The 18,949-nt window shown below is 43.3% G+C and overlaps 1 protein-coding gene across 1 annotated transcript in view; it reads left to right on the top strand.

Annotated features, from left to right (window-relative positions):
• The first annotated feature begins 1,858 nt into the window (after window positions 1-1,858).
• ARHGAP11A (Rho GTPase activating protein 11A) overlaps window positions 1,859-18,949 on the top strand; it is a 63,367-nt gene continuing 46,276 nt past the window's right edge. The window contains exon 1 of the mRNA XM_077263548.1: window positions 1,859-2,327. Coding sequence (XP_077119663.1) covers window positions 2,196-2,327 — 132 coding nt within the window. The 5' untranslated portion in view covers window positions 1,859-2,195. The remainder of the gene's footprint in view (window positions 2,328-18,949) is intronic.

Genomic DNA, 18,949 nt, shown 5'->3' with positions numbered 1-18,949 from the left:
CGTAAGTGAATGCCCGACTCTTTGTATTTAACATAATAGCCATATACATGAGGGGAGCCCTGAGCCTGGTAGCAGCATGCAGTATAGCGACATCTGTCGCTGGGGTGGGACCCTATCCATGCACCTACATTTATACAGGAGTGCAGTTGTTCCTTTTCATTATGCATTCTTTTATATAAGCCATTGGAAAAATGAAAAAATTGGAGTAAAACAATTTTAGTAGAAAAATTTTAATTTTACATTTTCACGACACACTCTGATAAAATTCTGTGAAACACCTGTGGGTTAAAAATGCTCACTATGCAACTAGATTAATTAATAAAGGGAGTAGTTTTCAATATTGGGGAGACTTTTGGGCTTTTTCTGCAAACAGCAGTCTGTATTGTTTCAAATTTTGTGCCAAATTTGCTTCAAAAGGCAAAATAACCCACATGTATTGGGCATTGCTGCAGTCGAAAATGAATAATTAGGTGTTAAAACAACATTTAGTGTAAAAAAAATGTTTTTAACCTTTTTCATTCCTGTCTGCTTTAATTTTGGTGAAGCACCTAATAGGTTAACAAACTTCCTATATCTAGCTTTGAACACTGAGGGTGCAGTTTTATAAACGGGGTAATTAATGGGTGGCACTTTATAATATTTAGTCACCTCAAAGCGGCTTCAAACTGAATTGGTCACTTAAAAAATAGGTTTTGGAAAATGAGAAAAATAGTTCCTAAACTTATAAGTCTTTTACCAGCTTTTAAAAATAAATATATGCTCCGAAGAATGAATAGAGCGGCAGTACGCATGATTAATCATTGCTCCATTCACATGGGGTATGTCACAGCACCAGGTCTCGGAAACAATGGGGGTCAGAGCGATTAGAAAATTCTCTCTTAATTGGTGGGTTGGTGATAACTTCCAAACTTGAGAATAACCCCTTACAAGGGAACCTGTCGGGCACTGACTGGCCAAGAAATACGCCCAGGCTGTCAGTCCATACCCCAGGTGTGATTACGACTGCCGCTCTCAGTGTTGTGAGCGGTGATGGCAGCAGCTCTGACTGCACCTTGTGATTGAAAGACTGCGACTCCATGGAGAAATAATATCCTCCTGGTAGCCGCACTTTCAGTAGAGACTGAGCACCTTCCCATTAATCTGCAGGGTAATAACATTAGCCGACTTCGCTTTAACTAGCCATGGCTGCCAGCGGTTAGTTCTCCCTATAAAGTGGCCTAACAGGGAGTGTGTCTGAGGTCGATGCAAGGACAGCGTTATTACAAGCAAGCTCGGTATGTTCTGGAAAAGCTGCAGATTTTCACTAATGATTCCCCCATCTGCAATGTATAATGTGACCATTATAAAAATCCACTGGGAGATTTGCTATGGAATTCCCAGTGAAATCCCTGGGCGAGATTACACCTCAAATATGGGGAGTATTACATTTCTTTATATTTTTTCAAATTTGAACACATCTTGGTCTCCTCAAAACTTTCCACTTTCAGAGAATAAAAATGTGAGGTGGCATTGGCAGCCTAAGGGCAATGAGAGACAGGAGAGAGGAACCAGTGGGCGCCAGGTGACGTCTTTCCCTCAGCCGTTGGAGCTGAGGTAATATTCTCTCCCTCAGGCCGACAGGCTCTCACTTATTTCTGCGTCACTAATTGAGAGCATAGTGACTTATAAGATGGTCATTTTCAGCTGCTTCCATCAATATGTATAACTGCTGACAAGAGCGGCTGTATTCTCTGCCACCTCCCATTCCCACCCGTCATGTGTGTACTATATTTCGCCCGCCGCGGCCAAACCTGCAGTGACTGGCAGGCGGAACATGGCTTTTATATACTGCGTCACGTGACACGAAAGAGGCCAATCATCTTCGTCCTTTCAGGCGCTAACTTGGGCAGCCTTGTTACTAAGGAAACCTAGAAGGGGCTTGAGATTTGAACTAGCGCTGACCAATCAGAGCGAAGTAGCCGAGAGCGGGTAGAAAGGAAACGTAGCAGCCGGGACAAGGCAGGGAGAAGAGCAGCGGAGGGCAAAGCATGTGAGATGGATGTGGGAAGTGAAGGGACGGAGGGGAGAGTTCGCGCTGGGGCCGTGGTCTAGGGTAGAGGAAGGTGTGAGTGCTTGGCACAGTGAGGGTTTGGACAGTAATGCAGGGTACAGCACTTGCAGGCAGAGTATAGTGGCAGGCGGGCACAGCAGTGACAATGAAGCAGAGCCCTGACTACCACAGCCTGGCCCGGCTGGCCGCCATCCAACAGCTGCGCTCCTATGGCATCAAGATGAAGCACTGGAACAAGGCAGCGCGGGGTGACGCTGGCAGAGGAGCGGTGCCCACTGTGAGTATGGGCAGTGGGGTACCTGTGATGGCTGTTGTGTGCCTGCTGCTATGGGGGTGCCAGGGCCATAGGTACACATCATATCGGGGCTTCGTGGCCTGGCTGGGTGACTGCGTACACTGATACTTGTATATGGCATGCTGGCAGAGGAGAGGTGCCCACTGTGAGTATGGGCAGTGGGATACCTGTGATGGCTGTTTTGTGCCTGCTGCTATGGGGGTGCCAGGGCCATACGTACCCATCATATCGTGGCCTGGCTGGGTGACTGCGTACACTGATACTTGTATATGGCACTCTGGCAGAGGAGCGGTGCCTACTGTGAGTATGGGCAGTGGGATATCTGTGATGGCTGTTGTGTGCCTGCTGCTATGGGGGTGCCAGGGCCATACGTACACATCATATCGTGGCCTGGCTGGGTGACTGCGTACACTGATACTTGTATATGGCATGCTGGCAGAGGAGAGGTGCCCACTGTGAGTATGGGCAGTGGGATATCTGTGATGATTGGTGTGTGCCTGCTGCTATGGGGGTGCCAGGGCCAGACGTACACATCATATCGGGGCTTCGTGGCCTGGCTGGGTGACTGCGTACACTGATACTTGTATATGGCACTCTGGCAGAGGAGCAGTGCCTACTGTGAGTATGGGCAGTGGGGTACCTGTGATGGTTGTTGTGTGCCTGCGGCTATGGGGGTGCCAGGGCCGGACGTGCACATATCAGGGCTTTGTACCATGGCAGTGGCTTGGCTGGGTGACTGCAGGCAACGATACTTGTATACTCCGCTCTGAGGCTTTTTCACGAATATTACACATTTATAGTTGTTTTTGTCATATTGTTTAAAATAAAAAATGCCAAACTTGTCCCCTGGCAAAGCCTGGAATGTGCAGTATGTAGTGCGGCCTCAACATCAGGCTGTGACTTGTTGAAATCTGCTGTCAGTGACTATCACCAAACAGCATGACATAGCAGTCTCTTGTCCTATAGAATCCTCTTCAGGGACGATCAAATGTACCGTACGTGAAAATTTGGAATAAAGGAATTTTCAGAGTTTCTAAATCTGCCGGCTTAGGCTACTTTCGCACTTGCGTTTTTTTGAATCTGTCGCAATCCATCGTTTTGGGCAAAAAATGGATCCTGCAAATGTGCTTGCAGGATTGCGTTTTTTTGCCCATAGACTTGTATTAGCGACGGATGGCCACATGTCGCGTCCGTCGTGTTTTGGCGGACTGTCGTCCCAAAAAAAGTTCAATGTAACGGTTTTTGTCCGCCGCGTCTGCCATTTTCTACCACGCATGCGCGGCCAAAACTCCGCCCCCTCCTCCTCGGACTTCAAAATGGGAAGCGGATGCGTTGGAAAAAGTGCATCTGCTGCCCACGTCGTGCACAAATTTCACAACGTCCGTCGGCCCGACGCATAGTGACGGACCCGTACTGACGCAAGTATGAAAGCAGCCTTAGGACGACTCCTGATTCAGACAAGTCATTGTCACTTGTCAGGACTGGTTGCAGTCTGAAGAATCACTGCGCCCGAGACATGCGTCTTCGTCTGACAGAGGAGTTGTATCAGAAGTATGTGACAGGGTCGGTTTTAGATAAAGTGGGGCCCCAAATGCTAACATATTGCACCATCACGCAGAAACTTTTTGGTTGTATTTGGATTCAAGAAGTATAGTTTCTCCTTGCGGAGAGTGACATGTTAAGCATGTCGAGAAGAGGAGACTTTGGTAGTATTTAAATGCTCTGAGTTCAGATTGTTAGGGTATGTGTCCACGTTCAGGATTGCATCAGGATTTTTCATCAGTATTTGTAAGCCAAAACCAGGAGTGGAACAATTAGAGGAAAAGTATAATAGAAACATAAGCTCCACTTCTGCATTTATGACCCACTCCTGGTTTTGGCTTACAAATACTGATGTAAAATCCCGACCAAATCCTGATGCAATCCTGAACGTGGACACATACCCTTAAAGGGAACCTGTCAGCGGGATAGTGCTCAGTAACCTACAGACAGTGTCGGGTCGGCGCCATTATACTGATTATAATGATACCTTGGGTGATGAAATCCGTCTTGGGGTAAGTTCACACAGGGCGTTTTTTTGCTGAATTTTTTTTAATGCTAATTTTCAGCTACTTTTTCCATTACCAGCAAAGCCTATGAGATTTCAGAAATCTCATGCACACACAATTGGGTTTTTGTGTGATCAGTATTTTGTTCTTTGTTGCGTTTTTTGGACATAGAGCATGTCACTTCTTTCAGTGTTTTTGCTGTGTTTTCCACGCCATCTTTTCAACTCTGCAAATACGCAGGTTGACTTTTCTTGCTGCAGAAAAGTTAAGGACAGCCGGATCCCATCCCTTGTAGATTGTGAGCCCTCGTGGGCAGGGTCCTCTCTCCTCCTGTACCAGTTGTGACTTGTATTGTTCAAGATTATTGTACTTGTTTTTATTATGTATACCCCTCCTCACAATTAAAGCGCCATGGAATAAATGGCGCTTAAATAATAATAATAATAATAATGTGACGTCATACTCGGCTCTGCTACATCTAGATGGCAGGCTGCATAATGCGTCCATACAACCTGTCATCCAGCAGAGTGGACCTGAAACCCATTCACTTGAATCGGGGGTCCGACATTAGTGTTTGACAAGCTGTCATATGCATGACAGCGCAGCAAACACTGCTTCTGATCGGTGGGGAAAACCTTCCCGCCGGTCAGAGCCGTGGCTCCCACGCTGTCAGAATACAGCGGAGCGCTAAGCTGTGATCGGAGGTATAAAGTTTACCTCCTGTCACTGGTGTCAGCTGATGGGACTACTGCTTCCATCATCCAACACCTACAGCCGCTAATTACAGTGAGAGCAGGAGCTGCGGATGAGTTATCATCTTCCGCTCCTGCTCTATAAATTTAAAAAAAAAAAACACGGCGTGGGTTCCCCCCTATTTTTGATAACCAGCCAGACAAAACTCACAGCCGAGGGCTGCAACCCCCAGCTGTCAGCTTCAGCAAGGCTAGATATCAAGAATAGTGGGGTCTTCACGCTTTTTTTTAATTTAAATAAATAATTTAAAAAGTGTAGTGTCCCCCCATTTTTTTTTTTTACAACCAGCCTTGCTAAAGCTCACAGCTGGGGACTGGTATTCTCAGGCTGGTAAGGGTCCTGCCCCCTAGTTTGCATAATGAATATCTGTACATATTTAAATAAAAAACAAACACCCTTCTGCAGTCAGATGCCAGCCGTGGCACCTGCTCTGCAGCAAAATCGCATGTTTTGTGTGTCAATAATAATGTTTTTTCAGGTTACTCAGCTAGAGGGGAAAAAAACCTGCAGAAGGTTTTCTTTTTCTCCCTCTAGGTGAATAACCTGAAAAAAAAAATATTTTTGACACACTAAACATGCGATTATACTGCATACTTTTTTAAGCATATACAGATATTCATTATGCAAACTAGAGGGCAGGTCAGTGAGGGATCAGTGACCTGTCAGCAGTCTGCATTATGAATATCTAATCAGAGCACCACATAAACCAACCCCGCCTAAGGGCACGAGAATATCATTAACGCAAAACTGAAAATAAAGATTAAACAACAACCATAAGACGGATTTCATCAACCCAGGTATCATTTTAATCAGTATAACGGAGCCAACCTGACACTGTAGGTTACTGTGCACAATCCTGCTGACAGGTTCCCTTTAACCCCTTAACGACGCGTCATGAAAATGTGTGCCTTCCCGACCTGTGACGCCACATAGGCGTCATGGTGGGATTGTGTTCCCGCGGGTCGGTTGACCGGGGTCGCTGAAATGTCACCCGACCTGCAGGTACTTGAGGACCTGGAGTTGACCCCCGGTGGGGTGGCTTTGCGCCCACCCCCTTCCCCGTGGCTATGATCGCTCTGATTGGCTGTTAAAAGTGAAACGGCCAATCGGAGGAATTGTAATATTTCACCAATGAAACTTTGTGAAATATTACAATCTAGCCATGGTCCATGCTGCAATACCAATGGTCGATCTTGCGATATCATCGGCCATTGGAGCATGTCACCCCCCTTTGATCTGATTGGAGCTAGCATCCACGTGACGCTATCCCTCCAATCAGATGTGGAGGGGCGGTGTCAGCTATGGCTGCCCTCGCTCTAAAGCCTCATCCCGTCTGTGAAAGCTGAAGAGCGAGGTTGCTGCCCCGACGACCGCGATCTCCCGCTGCCGCCTTTGCTGTCATTCGATTCCACCCCTGGTGACTGCCCCCCTGTCCCTGTGACCACCCCAGTTTTCCCATTAAAGTTAGAGTTGGGCTAAAGTTTAGGGGTGTGTTTGGGTTAGAGTTGGAGTTAGAATTGGGGGGTTTCCACCGTTTAATTTTTTTTCCTTCCACATTGCTTCAGTTCCTGTGAAGCATGTAAAGGGGCAATTAACTTATTGAATGTGGTTTTGAGCACGTTGAGGGGTGCAGTTTTTAGAATGGTGTCACTTTTGGGTATTTTCTGTCACGCACACCCTTCACAGTGACTTCACATGTGATGTGGTCCCTAAAATAAAAAATATGGTGTTGTAAAAATGAGAAATTGCTGGTCAACTTATAACTTCCTAAAAAAAAAATAATAAAAAAAAAATTTTGGTTCCAAAATTGTGCTAATGTAAAGTAGACATGTGGGAAATGTTACTTACTAAGTATTTTGTGTAACATATATCTCTGATTTAAGGGCATGAAAATTGCAAAAAATTTTAACATTTTCGCCATATTTCCGTTTTTTTTATAAACGCAGCTCATATTGAAGAAATTTTACCACTGTCATGAAGTACAATATGTCACGAAAAAACATTCTCAGAATCAGCGGGATCTGTTTAGCGTTCCAGAGTTATAACCTCATAAAGAGACAGTGGTCAGAATTGTAAAAATTGGCTTGGTCATTTAGTGCAGAATTGGCTCTGTCACTAAGGGGTTAAACGAGCGTGATCGACAATATTGAAGTCATTTGCTTGTTGCCGAGTTTCTTTACAGCGGCTGAGGAAGTATGATGGGGCGGACAGTCCTCTATAGAGTATAGTACACACAGGATAATGCTGCCACCAACACGCACACTGTATAATTCATGCATGCTGTATAAGGCCTGTCCCACACGTCCAGATAATTCCGGTACCGGAGTTATCAGTGTCCGTGAGCTCACGTAGGCCATCCGTGTGGCACACGTGCGGCAGCCGTGTGCCGCCTGGGTACCACACGGACCATGCAGGAGAGACAGCGCTACAGTAAGTGCTGTCCCCCCAGCATGGTGCTGAAGCCGCCATTCATCCGTTCTCTCCAGCGCTCGCTGGGGAGAAGGGATGAAAAATCTCTTTTTTTTTTTGTTTAAAATAAACTTTAGGGCATCCACCACCCTCCCACCCCCTGTGCGCCCGGGCGCCGGCATTAACCCCTTCACCCCCGGAGCTTTTTTCGTTTTCGTTTTTCGCTCCCCTCCTTCCCAGAGCCATAACTTTTTTTTATTTTTCTGTCAATATGGCCATGTGAGGGCTTATTTTTTGCGGGACGAGATGGGGTCATTCCATGTCAAGTGAACCAATGATTTTTACCACTATATTTTTAATTCTTTTGAGATTTTGTTATTTGGTAATAGTGTGTCAGAGAATGCAAAATGTGAAGAAGAAAAAATTCTAGATATTTTTATTTTTTATTGATTTTCAAAGTTCGGAAAAAGTGCGAATTTCGGTGTTGCCTGCCTTTACATTTCTCCCCATAGCTCAGGCTAGAAAAGAGATAGAGAAACAAAATAAACACCACTCTACTCAGAACTATACAGGCTTTCACCAGATATGTCACAAGAGTATCTTTGATAATATTTTACCCATGCGAACGCAAGCGCAAAACTTTAAAGCACATTTCCGAAAAAAAACGTTTAATTTAAAAAATTTCAAAAACTGCACATGTGCCTGCTATGCTCCTAGCCACATCTGTACCAAAATACAAGCTGGGATCGTGATGGGATCATATTTTAAAAATTAAAACTATTACAGTGTCAGTTCAAAAATCTTGATTTCAAATCTGTTCAGCTTGTGGTTTAACAGTGTGGGGTCTAGATTTACCAAATAATCCATGATTGCTAGATATTCCTGTATTATTTTATTATGTTACAGCTTAGAAGCAGGAGAGGACAGAGGAGAAGCTTTGTTAGGGCTGAGGATGACCAGGGGTAGACGGTGACTGCAGAGCAGACGACAGGTCAGCAGCTCGGGCCTCCACAGACCGTATTCACACCAAATCTTATCACCCAGGCCACTCCTCAAATGGAGGGAGAAAAATATTCCTAACATCCAGTTCATGTATTGTACAAACCAGGACTACGGAGAGGAGGAGAGTTTGTTACAGGAAGCAGAACCCATCACAGGGACTCAGCAATACCGGACTGTCATCACATGGAGTGGAAATAAAGACAGTGACGTCCATGACGTGGTAGAAGGCGGCACAAGATCGGCAATGGATGACACAACTGGTGATGTGACCTGTGAATATGATCGGCGCTGACGGCTACTGGACTCTGCAAAGATTGTGAAAATGAAGACGTAGAAAGGACTTTTCTGCACCTTCTGGTCCAGCGCCGTCCTTTGTGTATCCAAGAAAATCAGACATTGTTAAAGTGAACAAAAATCAGATATAACTCAGGTGGAGCCGAGCACCATGACAGCCGCACATACTCTGACACAGAAGGAGACGGCCATTGCTAGTAAGCGCTTATGGACAAGATGACATTTCACCCACTAGAGGGGAATACATTGATGATAACAGGCCAGTGTAAAAACCTACTATTAATTGTTTGATTAGTTTATATTTTATAGTACGAGGATTTAACTGCTGGACTATTCTTCTTAAACACTTCAGAAATGACAGGTTTAGTGATATAGTAGAAAAAAAATTGTTCCATGTATAAATAGGTGGTAAAAATATTGGTTCTTTTAATCTTGTTTTTAACATATACGGTAATTAGGATGAAACTGTATTTAGAAAACCACACTTGAGGATGTGATCACCTTTTTTCTTTTGGCTTGTTCAATGAATTCAGGTTGAAAATGCTTAGCAAGTTGTTAAGATGATTAAGATGTATTTATTCTGGCACTTCGGTATTTGTTTTTTGTGTTTCTTTATTGTTACGTATAAATGTTGAATGCAATAAGTTGTAATTTGAAAAGAAAAAAGCAAGAAACTCAGACATAAAATCAGATGATTCAAGGCTTAAAAAAAAAAAATACAAATTTGATAGATCCCAAGTTGATTCCCTGTACAAATATAAACAAGAACACAGGTAACACACATGCATGTTTTCACAATTTTAAAACATACGTTTTTTTTCAGAATTGCGCATCAAAATTTTTAATTTGATTTCTCCAAAACAAAATATAAAGAAACATAGTCTTGTGACATATCAAATGAAAGCCGGTACCGTTCTGAGAAAAATGATGCCTCTCCCACCTCTTTATCTTAATTCTAGCCCGAGATATGATAAAAAATGTAAAGCCATACCAGGCCAAAATCTGCGCTTTTTCAAAACTTTAAAAATCTGTAAAAAATTAACTGATGAAGAAAAAAAATTCTAAACTTTTAATTTGTAATTAACTAAAGTTGTACTTAATAAAAACAAAAAATAAAAAAAATCTAAAGACGTCAGGTAAAAAAAATATTCATATTTGGATCACTTGATATGGAATGACCCGATGTACTTTTGAACGACACCATTGGTTTTACCATGCCGTGTAACAGAAAACGGGAAAAAAATTCCAAGTGTGATGAAATTGCAAAAAAAGTGCAATCTCACACTTGTTTTTTGTTTGGCCTTTTTGCTAGGTTCACCAAATGCTAAAACTAACCTGCCATTATGATTCTCCAGGTCATTACGAGTTCATAGACACCTAACATGTCTAGGTTATTTTTTATCTAAGTGGTGAAAAAAAATTCCAAAGTTTGCTAAAAAAAAAAAAAATTGCGCGATTTTCCGATACCCGTAGCGTCTCCAATTTTCATGATCTGGGGTCAGGTGGGGGCTTATTTTTTGCGTGCCAAGCTGGCGTTTTTATTGATACCATTTTGGTGCAGATACGTTTTTTTGATCGCCCGTTATTGCATTTTAATGCAATGTCGCGGCGACCAAAAAAACGTAATTTTGGCGTTTTTATTTTTTTTCTCGCTACGCCATTTAGCGGTCAGGTTAATCGTTTGTTTTTATTTATTATTATTTTATAGATCGGGCGATTCTGAACGCGGCAATACCAAATATGTGTAGGTTTGATTTTTTTTTTTATTATTTTATTTTGATTGGGGCGAAAGGGGGGTGATTTGAACTTTTATATTTTTTTAATATTTTTAAACACTTTTTTTTTCTTAATTTTGGCATGCTTCAATAGCCTCCATAGGAGGCTAGAAGCATGCACAACTCGATCGGCTCTGCTACATAGAGGTGAAATACAGATCACCTCTATGTAGCAGAAAGGTAGGTGTACTTTGAGCGCCGACCACAGGGTGGCGCTCAAAGCAATCGGCCATCAACAACCATAGAGGTCTCAAGGAGACCTCTGGTTGTTATGGCAATGCACCGCTGACCCCCGATCATGTGACGGGGGTCAGCAGTGCGAGCACTTCCGGCCGGGAGTGCTAGTTAAATGCCGTTGTCAGCGCTTGACGGCGGCATTTAACTAGTTAATGGGTGCGGGTGGATCGCGATTCCGCTCACGCTCATTGCGCGCACATGTCAGCTGTACAAAACAGCTGACATGTCGCGGCTTTAAGGTGGGCTCACCGCCAGAGCCCACCTTAAAGCAGGGGATCTGCCAGCTGACGTACTATTCCGTCAGCTGGCAGAAAGGGGTTAAAATACTCACCCGCCTCCCTCGACGCTTGCTCTCCGCCCCGCAGCTTCTCCTGTATGAGCGGTCACATGGTGCCGCTCATTACAGTTGATGAATATGGGAGGTGGAGCCGCATATTCATCACTAATGGGTGGCACCACGTGACCGCTCATACAGGAGAAGCAGCGGAGAGGAGACATCGCGGGAGCTAGGTGAGTATTTCTCTGCATCTGCAAGGGGCCGGGCGGCGCACTGGGGATGGGAGGACACCAGCGAAGTTTATTTTTAACAAAAAATTAGAAAAAATTGATCTTTCATCTCTTCTCTCCAGCGAGCGCTGCGGGGGAGAAGAGATGAATTAAGCCTTCAGCACCACACAGGGGGGACAGCGCGTACTGTAAGCGCTGTCTCCACGGCACACGGACAGCACACGGACAACATCCGTGTGCGGTACGTGTTTTACACGGACCCATTGACTTTAATGGGTCTGTGTGATCCGTGCGCTCCCACGAACACTGACATGTCTCCGTGTTTTCCAAACGGACACACGGTCCGCGAAAACACGCTGACATGTGCAGAGACACATTGATTTTAATGTGTCTACGTGAGTCAGTGTCTCCGGTACGTGAGGAAACTGTCACCTCACGTACCGGAATCACTGACGTGTGAAACCGGCCTAATGCACACAGATTAATTCAGACTCACACTACTTACATCTCATCGTTCCCCTCGCTGCTCCAGTTTCATCGGCTCCACTGCTGGCACAGCATGGCGCACGACTTAAGTGACGTCATCGCGCGTCCACTAAGTCACAAGCAGAGGGGGAGTTATGGGAGAGGGAGCGTCGTCTGACGTTCTCTCCTCCATCACTGCTTTCAACTGTATCGGCATCTATGATGCCGATAAGTTGGGGGTGGCACCGGCTGGGGGCCCCTGGAGGAGCGGGGGCCCTAGGCAGCTGCCTGGTCTGCCTGCCCCTAATGCTGGCCCTGATGACAAGATAACTAAATCTTGTCAACTGACTCCGCACTGAGGGGTTTTTTTTTTTTTTTTTCTCCAGCCTCAGTCACCCAAGGTTGAAGATTTGTGTGCCAAGGGTAAGTGCCCATGATCAAGAACAGCAGTGTTTTGGACGCAGTTCACCTGCGCTGCCTCCAAAACGCTGCGACTCACATTACAAGTACAATGAATGGGATTTCTATAAATCCTATGCCCACTGTGCTTCTATTTAACGCTGCGTAAACTCACCCATGGTACGAGTTTACAAGCCGCAGCATGTCAATTTCTGTAGCAGAGACGCTAGTCTCCTGCGTAGTTTCACCCATAGCCATTAATTAGATGTGGTAAATCCACATGGTTCATTGAACACATGCAGATTTATCTGCGTGACTAGAGCGCAGCAAAAATACGCTGTGTCCAAAATGCTTCTATTCCTGATCGTATGCACATAGCCTTATGATGATGCTCATATGTCAGTCACTAGAGCAGTGTCTCTTCAAACTGTAGCCCATCCTGACACATGACTAGGACAGGATGGTGTTTGATAAAAATGACCTCCGTCACATAATTCATAGTCTCAGAAAAAAAAAACTTAAAAGGTGCCCCCCATTAAAAAAAAAAAAAAAAAAAAAAAAGCAATCCATGCTCAGAAAGCCAAATAGCCTCTTCTGGCCTACCAAAACCACACCTAAAAGGGAATCTGGCAGTAGGATCAACCCTCCTAAGCCATATATATATGAGCATGTGTGGTCATAAAAAGATGACTAAAATGATTCCTTGATCTGGTGTCTTATTCCAGAGAAAAAAATGTTTTTTTGTAAACTAGCTGTTAAATTCCATGAGCCGGACATAGATCTCCATGAGAATCTGCCTCCAGAGATTATTTTAAATTAAAGGGTCATTAGCAGTGTCAGACATGTAATGACTGACAGTCTGCTCTCATCTACATGTTTCACACTAGTAACACCCACATTCATGTAAAATAAGCTCTGCAGTGAGATCAGGAGAGCAGACTGTCAGTCATTACATGTCTCTCACCAGTAACAACTCCTTTAATTTTAAAATAGGCTTTGTAGGCATATTCTCAGGGAGATGATTATCTGGCCCATAGATCTTAGAGGTTGTCCACTACTTTAGTATTGCTGACCTATCCTTAGGAAAGGTCATCAATGTGTGATCGGTCAGGGTCCGACACCCCTTACGATCAGATGTTGTTGGTGTTGGCGGCTGCTTGCCGGAAATGCTCTCTTGCGGAGCTAGCTGTCTAATAGTAGCCACTTCAGGGTACTACACATCTGCCTCCTATTGATTTGAATAGGGGGCGGATGTGCACTACTGTCGTGGCCACTCTAAGAAGCTGATCGGCGGTATCTGACCCCGACGAATCAGACATTGGTAACCTCTCCTAAATAGAGGTCGTCTATGATAATGTAGTGGTCAATCTCTTTAACAGCTTACTAATATATTAAGAAAAACCTGGATTTCTCTGTAATAAGACATTGTACAGCAGATATGGTAACATTTTATTCAGCTTCCTATGATCTGCATTGTCATATAGATGGCTTAGGAGGGTAGATGCTACTGATTCCTTTAAGTGGGGAAAAACGGATGAGAAAACATGGTTGACACATGAAGGGAGGAAAAAAGGTCTTTCATCATGGATGGTAAAATTGTCAGGGATGTGTGAATGTAGCCCAAGCATCTGTAGTAACAGGGCATAGATCCAGCAGATTTTCCATCTGGTGTTGCGGTCTAAAAATAAGACACGCTGAGTACTTGCTGTGTTTTTTCCTGCAGGCAAAACTTGCTCTTTTGCATCATGTTTTTTTGCAGGGACCCTAAACTTTATCAGCATGCAGAAGAGACAAAAACGCAGCAAAACCTGATTCCTGCTTTTTTTTTTTTTTTTTTTTTCGTTTTTGTGCTTACTCATTGCTTTTTGTGGGTGAAAAAACTGAGAGAAGTGACATGCTGCAGTTTTCAAAAACGGGTCATTCCATGTCAAGTGAACCAATGATTTTTACCACTACATTTTTAATTCTTTTGAGATTTTGTTATTTGGTAATAGTGTGTCAGAGAATGCAAAATGTGAATTAAAAAAATTTCTAGATATTTTTATTTATTTTTTATTGATTTTCAAAGTTCGGAAAAAGTGCGAATTTCAGTGTTGCCTGCTTTTACATTTCTCCCCATAACTCAGGCTAGAAAAGAGATAGAGAAACCAAATAAACACCATTCTACTCAGAACTGTACAGGCTTTCACCAGATATGTCACAAAAGTATCTTTGATAATATTTTACCTATGCGAACACAAGCGCAAAACTTTAAAACGCATTTCTGAAAAAAAACGTTTAATTTAAAAATTTCACAAACTGCACATGTGCCTGCTATGCTCCTAGCCACATCTGTACCAAAATACAAGCTGGGATCGTGATGGGATCATATTTTAAAAAATATAACTATTACAGTGTCAGTTCAAAAATCTTGAATTCAGATCTGTTCAGCCCGTGGTGTAGAAGTGTGGGGTCTATATTTACCAAATAATCCATGATTTTTAGATGTTACTGTATTATTTTATTGTGTTTCAAAGGTTAGAAGCAGGAGAGGACAGAGGAGAAGCTTTGTTAGGGCTGAGAATGACCAGGGGTAGACGGTGACTGCAGAGCAGATGACAGGCCGGCAGCTCGAGCCTCCACAGACCGTATTCACACCAAACATATCACCCAGGCAACTCCTCAAATGGAGGGAGAAAAATATTCTTAACATCCAGTTCATGTATTGTACAAACCAGGACTACGAAGAGGAGGAGAGAATTTTATAGGAAGCAGAACCCATCACAGGGACTCGGCAATACCGGACTGTCATCACATGTAGTGGAAATAAAGACAGTGACGTCCATGACGTGGTAGAAGGCGGCACAAGATCGGCAATGGATGACACAACTGGCTATGTGACCTGTGAATATGATCGGTGCTGACGGCTACTGGACTCTCCAAAGATTGTGAAAATGAAGACGTAGAAAGGACTTTTCTGCACCTTCTGGTCCAGCGCCGTCCTTTGTGTATCCAAGAAAATCAGACCTTGTTAAAGTGAACAAAAATCAGATATAACTCAGGTGGAGCCGAGCACCATGACAGGCCGACCATACTCTGACACAGAAGGAAACGGCCATTGCTAGTGAGCGCTTATGGGCAAGATGACATTTCACCCACTAGAAGGGACACATTGATGATAACAGGCCAGTGTAAAAACCTACTATTAATTGTTTGATTAGTTCATATTTTATAGTACGAGGATTTAACTACTAGACTATTTTTCTTAAACACTTCATAAATGACATGTTTAGTGATATAGTAGAAAATAAATTGTTCCATGTATAAATAGGTGGTAAAAATATTGGTTCTTTTAATCTTGTTTTTAACATATACGGTAATTAGGATGAAACTGTATTTAGATAATCACACTTGGATATGATCACATTTTTTCTTTTGGCTTGTTCAATGAATTCAGGTTGAAAATGCTGAGCAGGTTGTTATGATGATTAAGATGTATTTATTCTGGCACTTTGGTATTTGTTTTTTGTGTTTCTTTATTGTTACGTATAAATGTTGAATGCAGTAAGTTGTAATTTGAAAAGAAAAAGAGAAGAAACTCACACAAACATAAAATCAGATGATTCAAGGCTTAAAAATACAAATGTGATAGATCCCAAGTTGAATCCCTGTACAAATATAAACAAGGACACGAGTAACATACATGCATGTTTTCACAATTTTAAAACATACGTTTTTTTCACAATTGCGCATCAAAATTTTGAATTTGATTTCTCCAAAACAAAATATAAAGAAACATAGTCTTGTGATAGATCAAATGAAAGCCGGTACCGTTCTGAGAAAAATGATGCCTCTCCCACCTCTATATCTTAATTCTAGCCCGAGATATGATAAAAAATGTAAAGCCATACCAGGCCAAAATCCGCACTTTTTCAAAACTTTAAAAATCTGTAAAAAATTAACTGATGAAGAAAAAAATTCTAAACTTTTAATTTGTAATTAACTGAAGTTGTACTTCATAAAAGCAAAAAATAAAAAAAATCTAAAGACGTCAGGTAAAAAAAAATATTCATATTTGGATCACTTGATATGGAATGACCCAAACGCAGATTTTCAATTCAGTCAGAGGAAAAAAAACAATGTGTGCATGAGATTTCTGAAATCTCCTAGCTTTTGCTGATACTGTAACACACAGCTTAAAATTTGCATTTAAAACCACGCAACTTGTTACCATAGCTTTACAGGAGCACCAAAATAGAGGAGATTTTACTCTCATATACCAAGGAAAAAATCAGCAAGTGTAACTTAAACATCAATCTGGATTTCAAAGCTGAAGTATGGCTATTTCTAACAAACATTTCCACTGTGGATTTTACATGTTGATTTCACAACAAAACCCACTTGTGGACATGCAGATTCTGCCGCGAATCTGCCATTAACCCGCAGCATAAAATTTGTGAGTGTGAATTTGCTCTCAGAATGGAATCGCCATTTTTAGTTTAGTGTAGCCAGATGATTTGTCCACTAGAATAAAATTCTGCAGATCCAGCAGAAGAGTGAAGATGTCATGTTCCTTGTGATGTCTCACACATTTCCTGTCACAGGATGACTCTGAGGAAAGATCTGTCATTGGAGAGACAAAGGCTAGAAACATATGTCCCTTTATTTGGCTAAAATATTGATGGCTGTCTTAAAAAGATCTCTGTCCATATCACCAGTTGGAGGGCTTCCCACTATTTGAGAAACAGCTAAAAGGGAAAAGTGCTACCTAAAAGGGTGATCTGATGAGGACAACCCATGCCCAATCAGCATAATGGACGACATAACGTGGGGCATCTCCCGTTCTGGCATCCTCAAGCTGTCATATTTTTAAAGGAGGACATTCATTTGAAGGGTATCATTAGTGATGAGCGAACGTGCTCGGCTAAGATGTTATCTGAGCACGCTCGTGTGCCAACAGAGTGTCTTCAGCATGCACAAAAAATACAGTATGTTCGAGTCCCCACGACTGCATGTGTTGCGGCTGTCGAACAGCTATGAGACAAGCAGCCGCCGGGACTCAAACATATTTTTTGAGCATTCAGAAAACACTCGTTTACCACATGAGCGTGCTGGGATAACCTCTTATCGCAGCATGTTCGTTCATCACTAGTTACCATATTGTACTACAGAAGAATTTCATCAGAAGGTGATGCATGGACAATGGCTGGTTGGCTGCTACTCTCTCCCCAGTAAAATCCGTTCTTTCTAGAGAAGATCTTCTGACCACTAGGCAGTGGCATTTTGAAAGATGTTGCCTCTGGGACAGCCCCTTTAACAAAGAGAATATCTGCTCAATTGAAATAGATACATGGTATTTATAAACAGTTAGCGAATGACTTTATAGACATACTTCCGTTCTTTTCAGGTTCAGATATCACCAAGGAGGTTGTCTTGAAAAATGTCAGATGTTTGCAGTTCATTAAGCTTAAATATGGATCACTTGTACTGCACTTCTAAGGCTACATTCAGTATTTGGTCAGTATTCTACATCAGTATTTGTAAGCCAAAACCAGGAGTGGGTGATAAATACAGAAGTGGTGAAGTATTTCTATTATACTTTTCCTCTGATTGTCCTACTCCGGTTTGGCTTACAAATACTGATGTCTAATACTGACCAAATACTGACCGCGTGAACGTGGCCCAATATGTAATCAGTCAGATTGACGTCAGGGACTATACATGTGTCACAGCTTGGATGATGTAGTGTACGTCCCTATATGCATCCAAAAAACCTCTTCTGTATTATGTAGAATGAGAAATGCTCAATCCCCCTACAGTAGCTCCTTGGGGGTCATTGATTATGCTTTGGATCCACTTCATCTGATTATAAAGTGACACCCCAGAGATGCTTTTATTTAATTACTCCACTAAAGGTACCTTCACACTGAACAACTTAATAACGATAGCGATCCGTGACGTTGCAGCGTCCTGGATAAGCGATATCGTTGTGTTTGACACGCAGCAGCGATCAGGATCCTGCTGTGACATCGTTGGTCGGAGCTAGAAGGCCTGCACCTTATTTCGTTGCTGGATCACCCGCTGACATCGCTGAATCGGTGTGTATGTGACGCGGATTCAGCGATGTCTTCACTGGTAACCAGGGTAAACATCGGGTTACTAAGCGCAGGGCCGCGCTTAGTAACCCGATGTTTTCTATTCGCCACGACAGCACCCACTGAGAGAGGGGATCCGCCCCTAGGAACAGGAAACCTACAGAGAGATAAAAGGGGCGGCCCCCCCTCGCTCCTCAGTTGGTTTCCTGTTCTTAGAAGGAAGCCCACAGAGAAGATCTCTGTAGACACTGTACAGCGGTGTCTATGAAAAAAAAAAAAAAAAAAAAACCTTGCCTGGATGCCGCCTGTACGTCTCTGCTGAGCGGCAGGGGCTCCAGAGTGAGTAGAGGCAGAGTCGGGGATTCCTGATGGTTTCCTCCTCGTCTGCACCGGCCGAATGGTGAGGCCTGGAAGGTTCCAACGATCTCCCTGCTGGGACATCAGTGTGGAGAAAACGACCATGGCATACCTGGTTGATCCCGGTCTGGAACGATGTGGCGCCTGGACAGCGGAGGCTCCCCCCGGTCCCTCAGGTACGACGCGTGGGGTTGCAGTGCCGGAAAAATGCGGCAGACGCTGGCGCATGCGCAGTGCGTCCGGAATCCCGGATGTAGTATGGCCGACCCCCTGAAGGTCGGCAT

The sequence above is a fragment of the Ranitomeya variabilis genome, chromosome 1 (genome assembly GCF_051348905.1).
Source record: "Ranitomeya variabilis isolate aRanVar5 chromosome 1, aRanVar5.hap1, whole genome shotgun sequence".
Classification (NCBI taxonomy): Eukaryota; Metazoa; Chordata; class Amphibia; order Anura; family Dendrobatidae; genus Ranitomeya; species Ranitomeya variabilis.
Note: the sequence above shows the minus strand (reverse complement) of the source record. Positions and strands in the feature narration are given on the sequence as shown.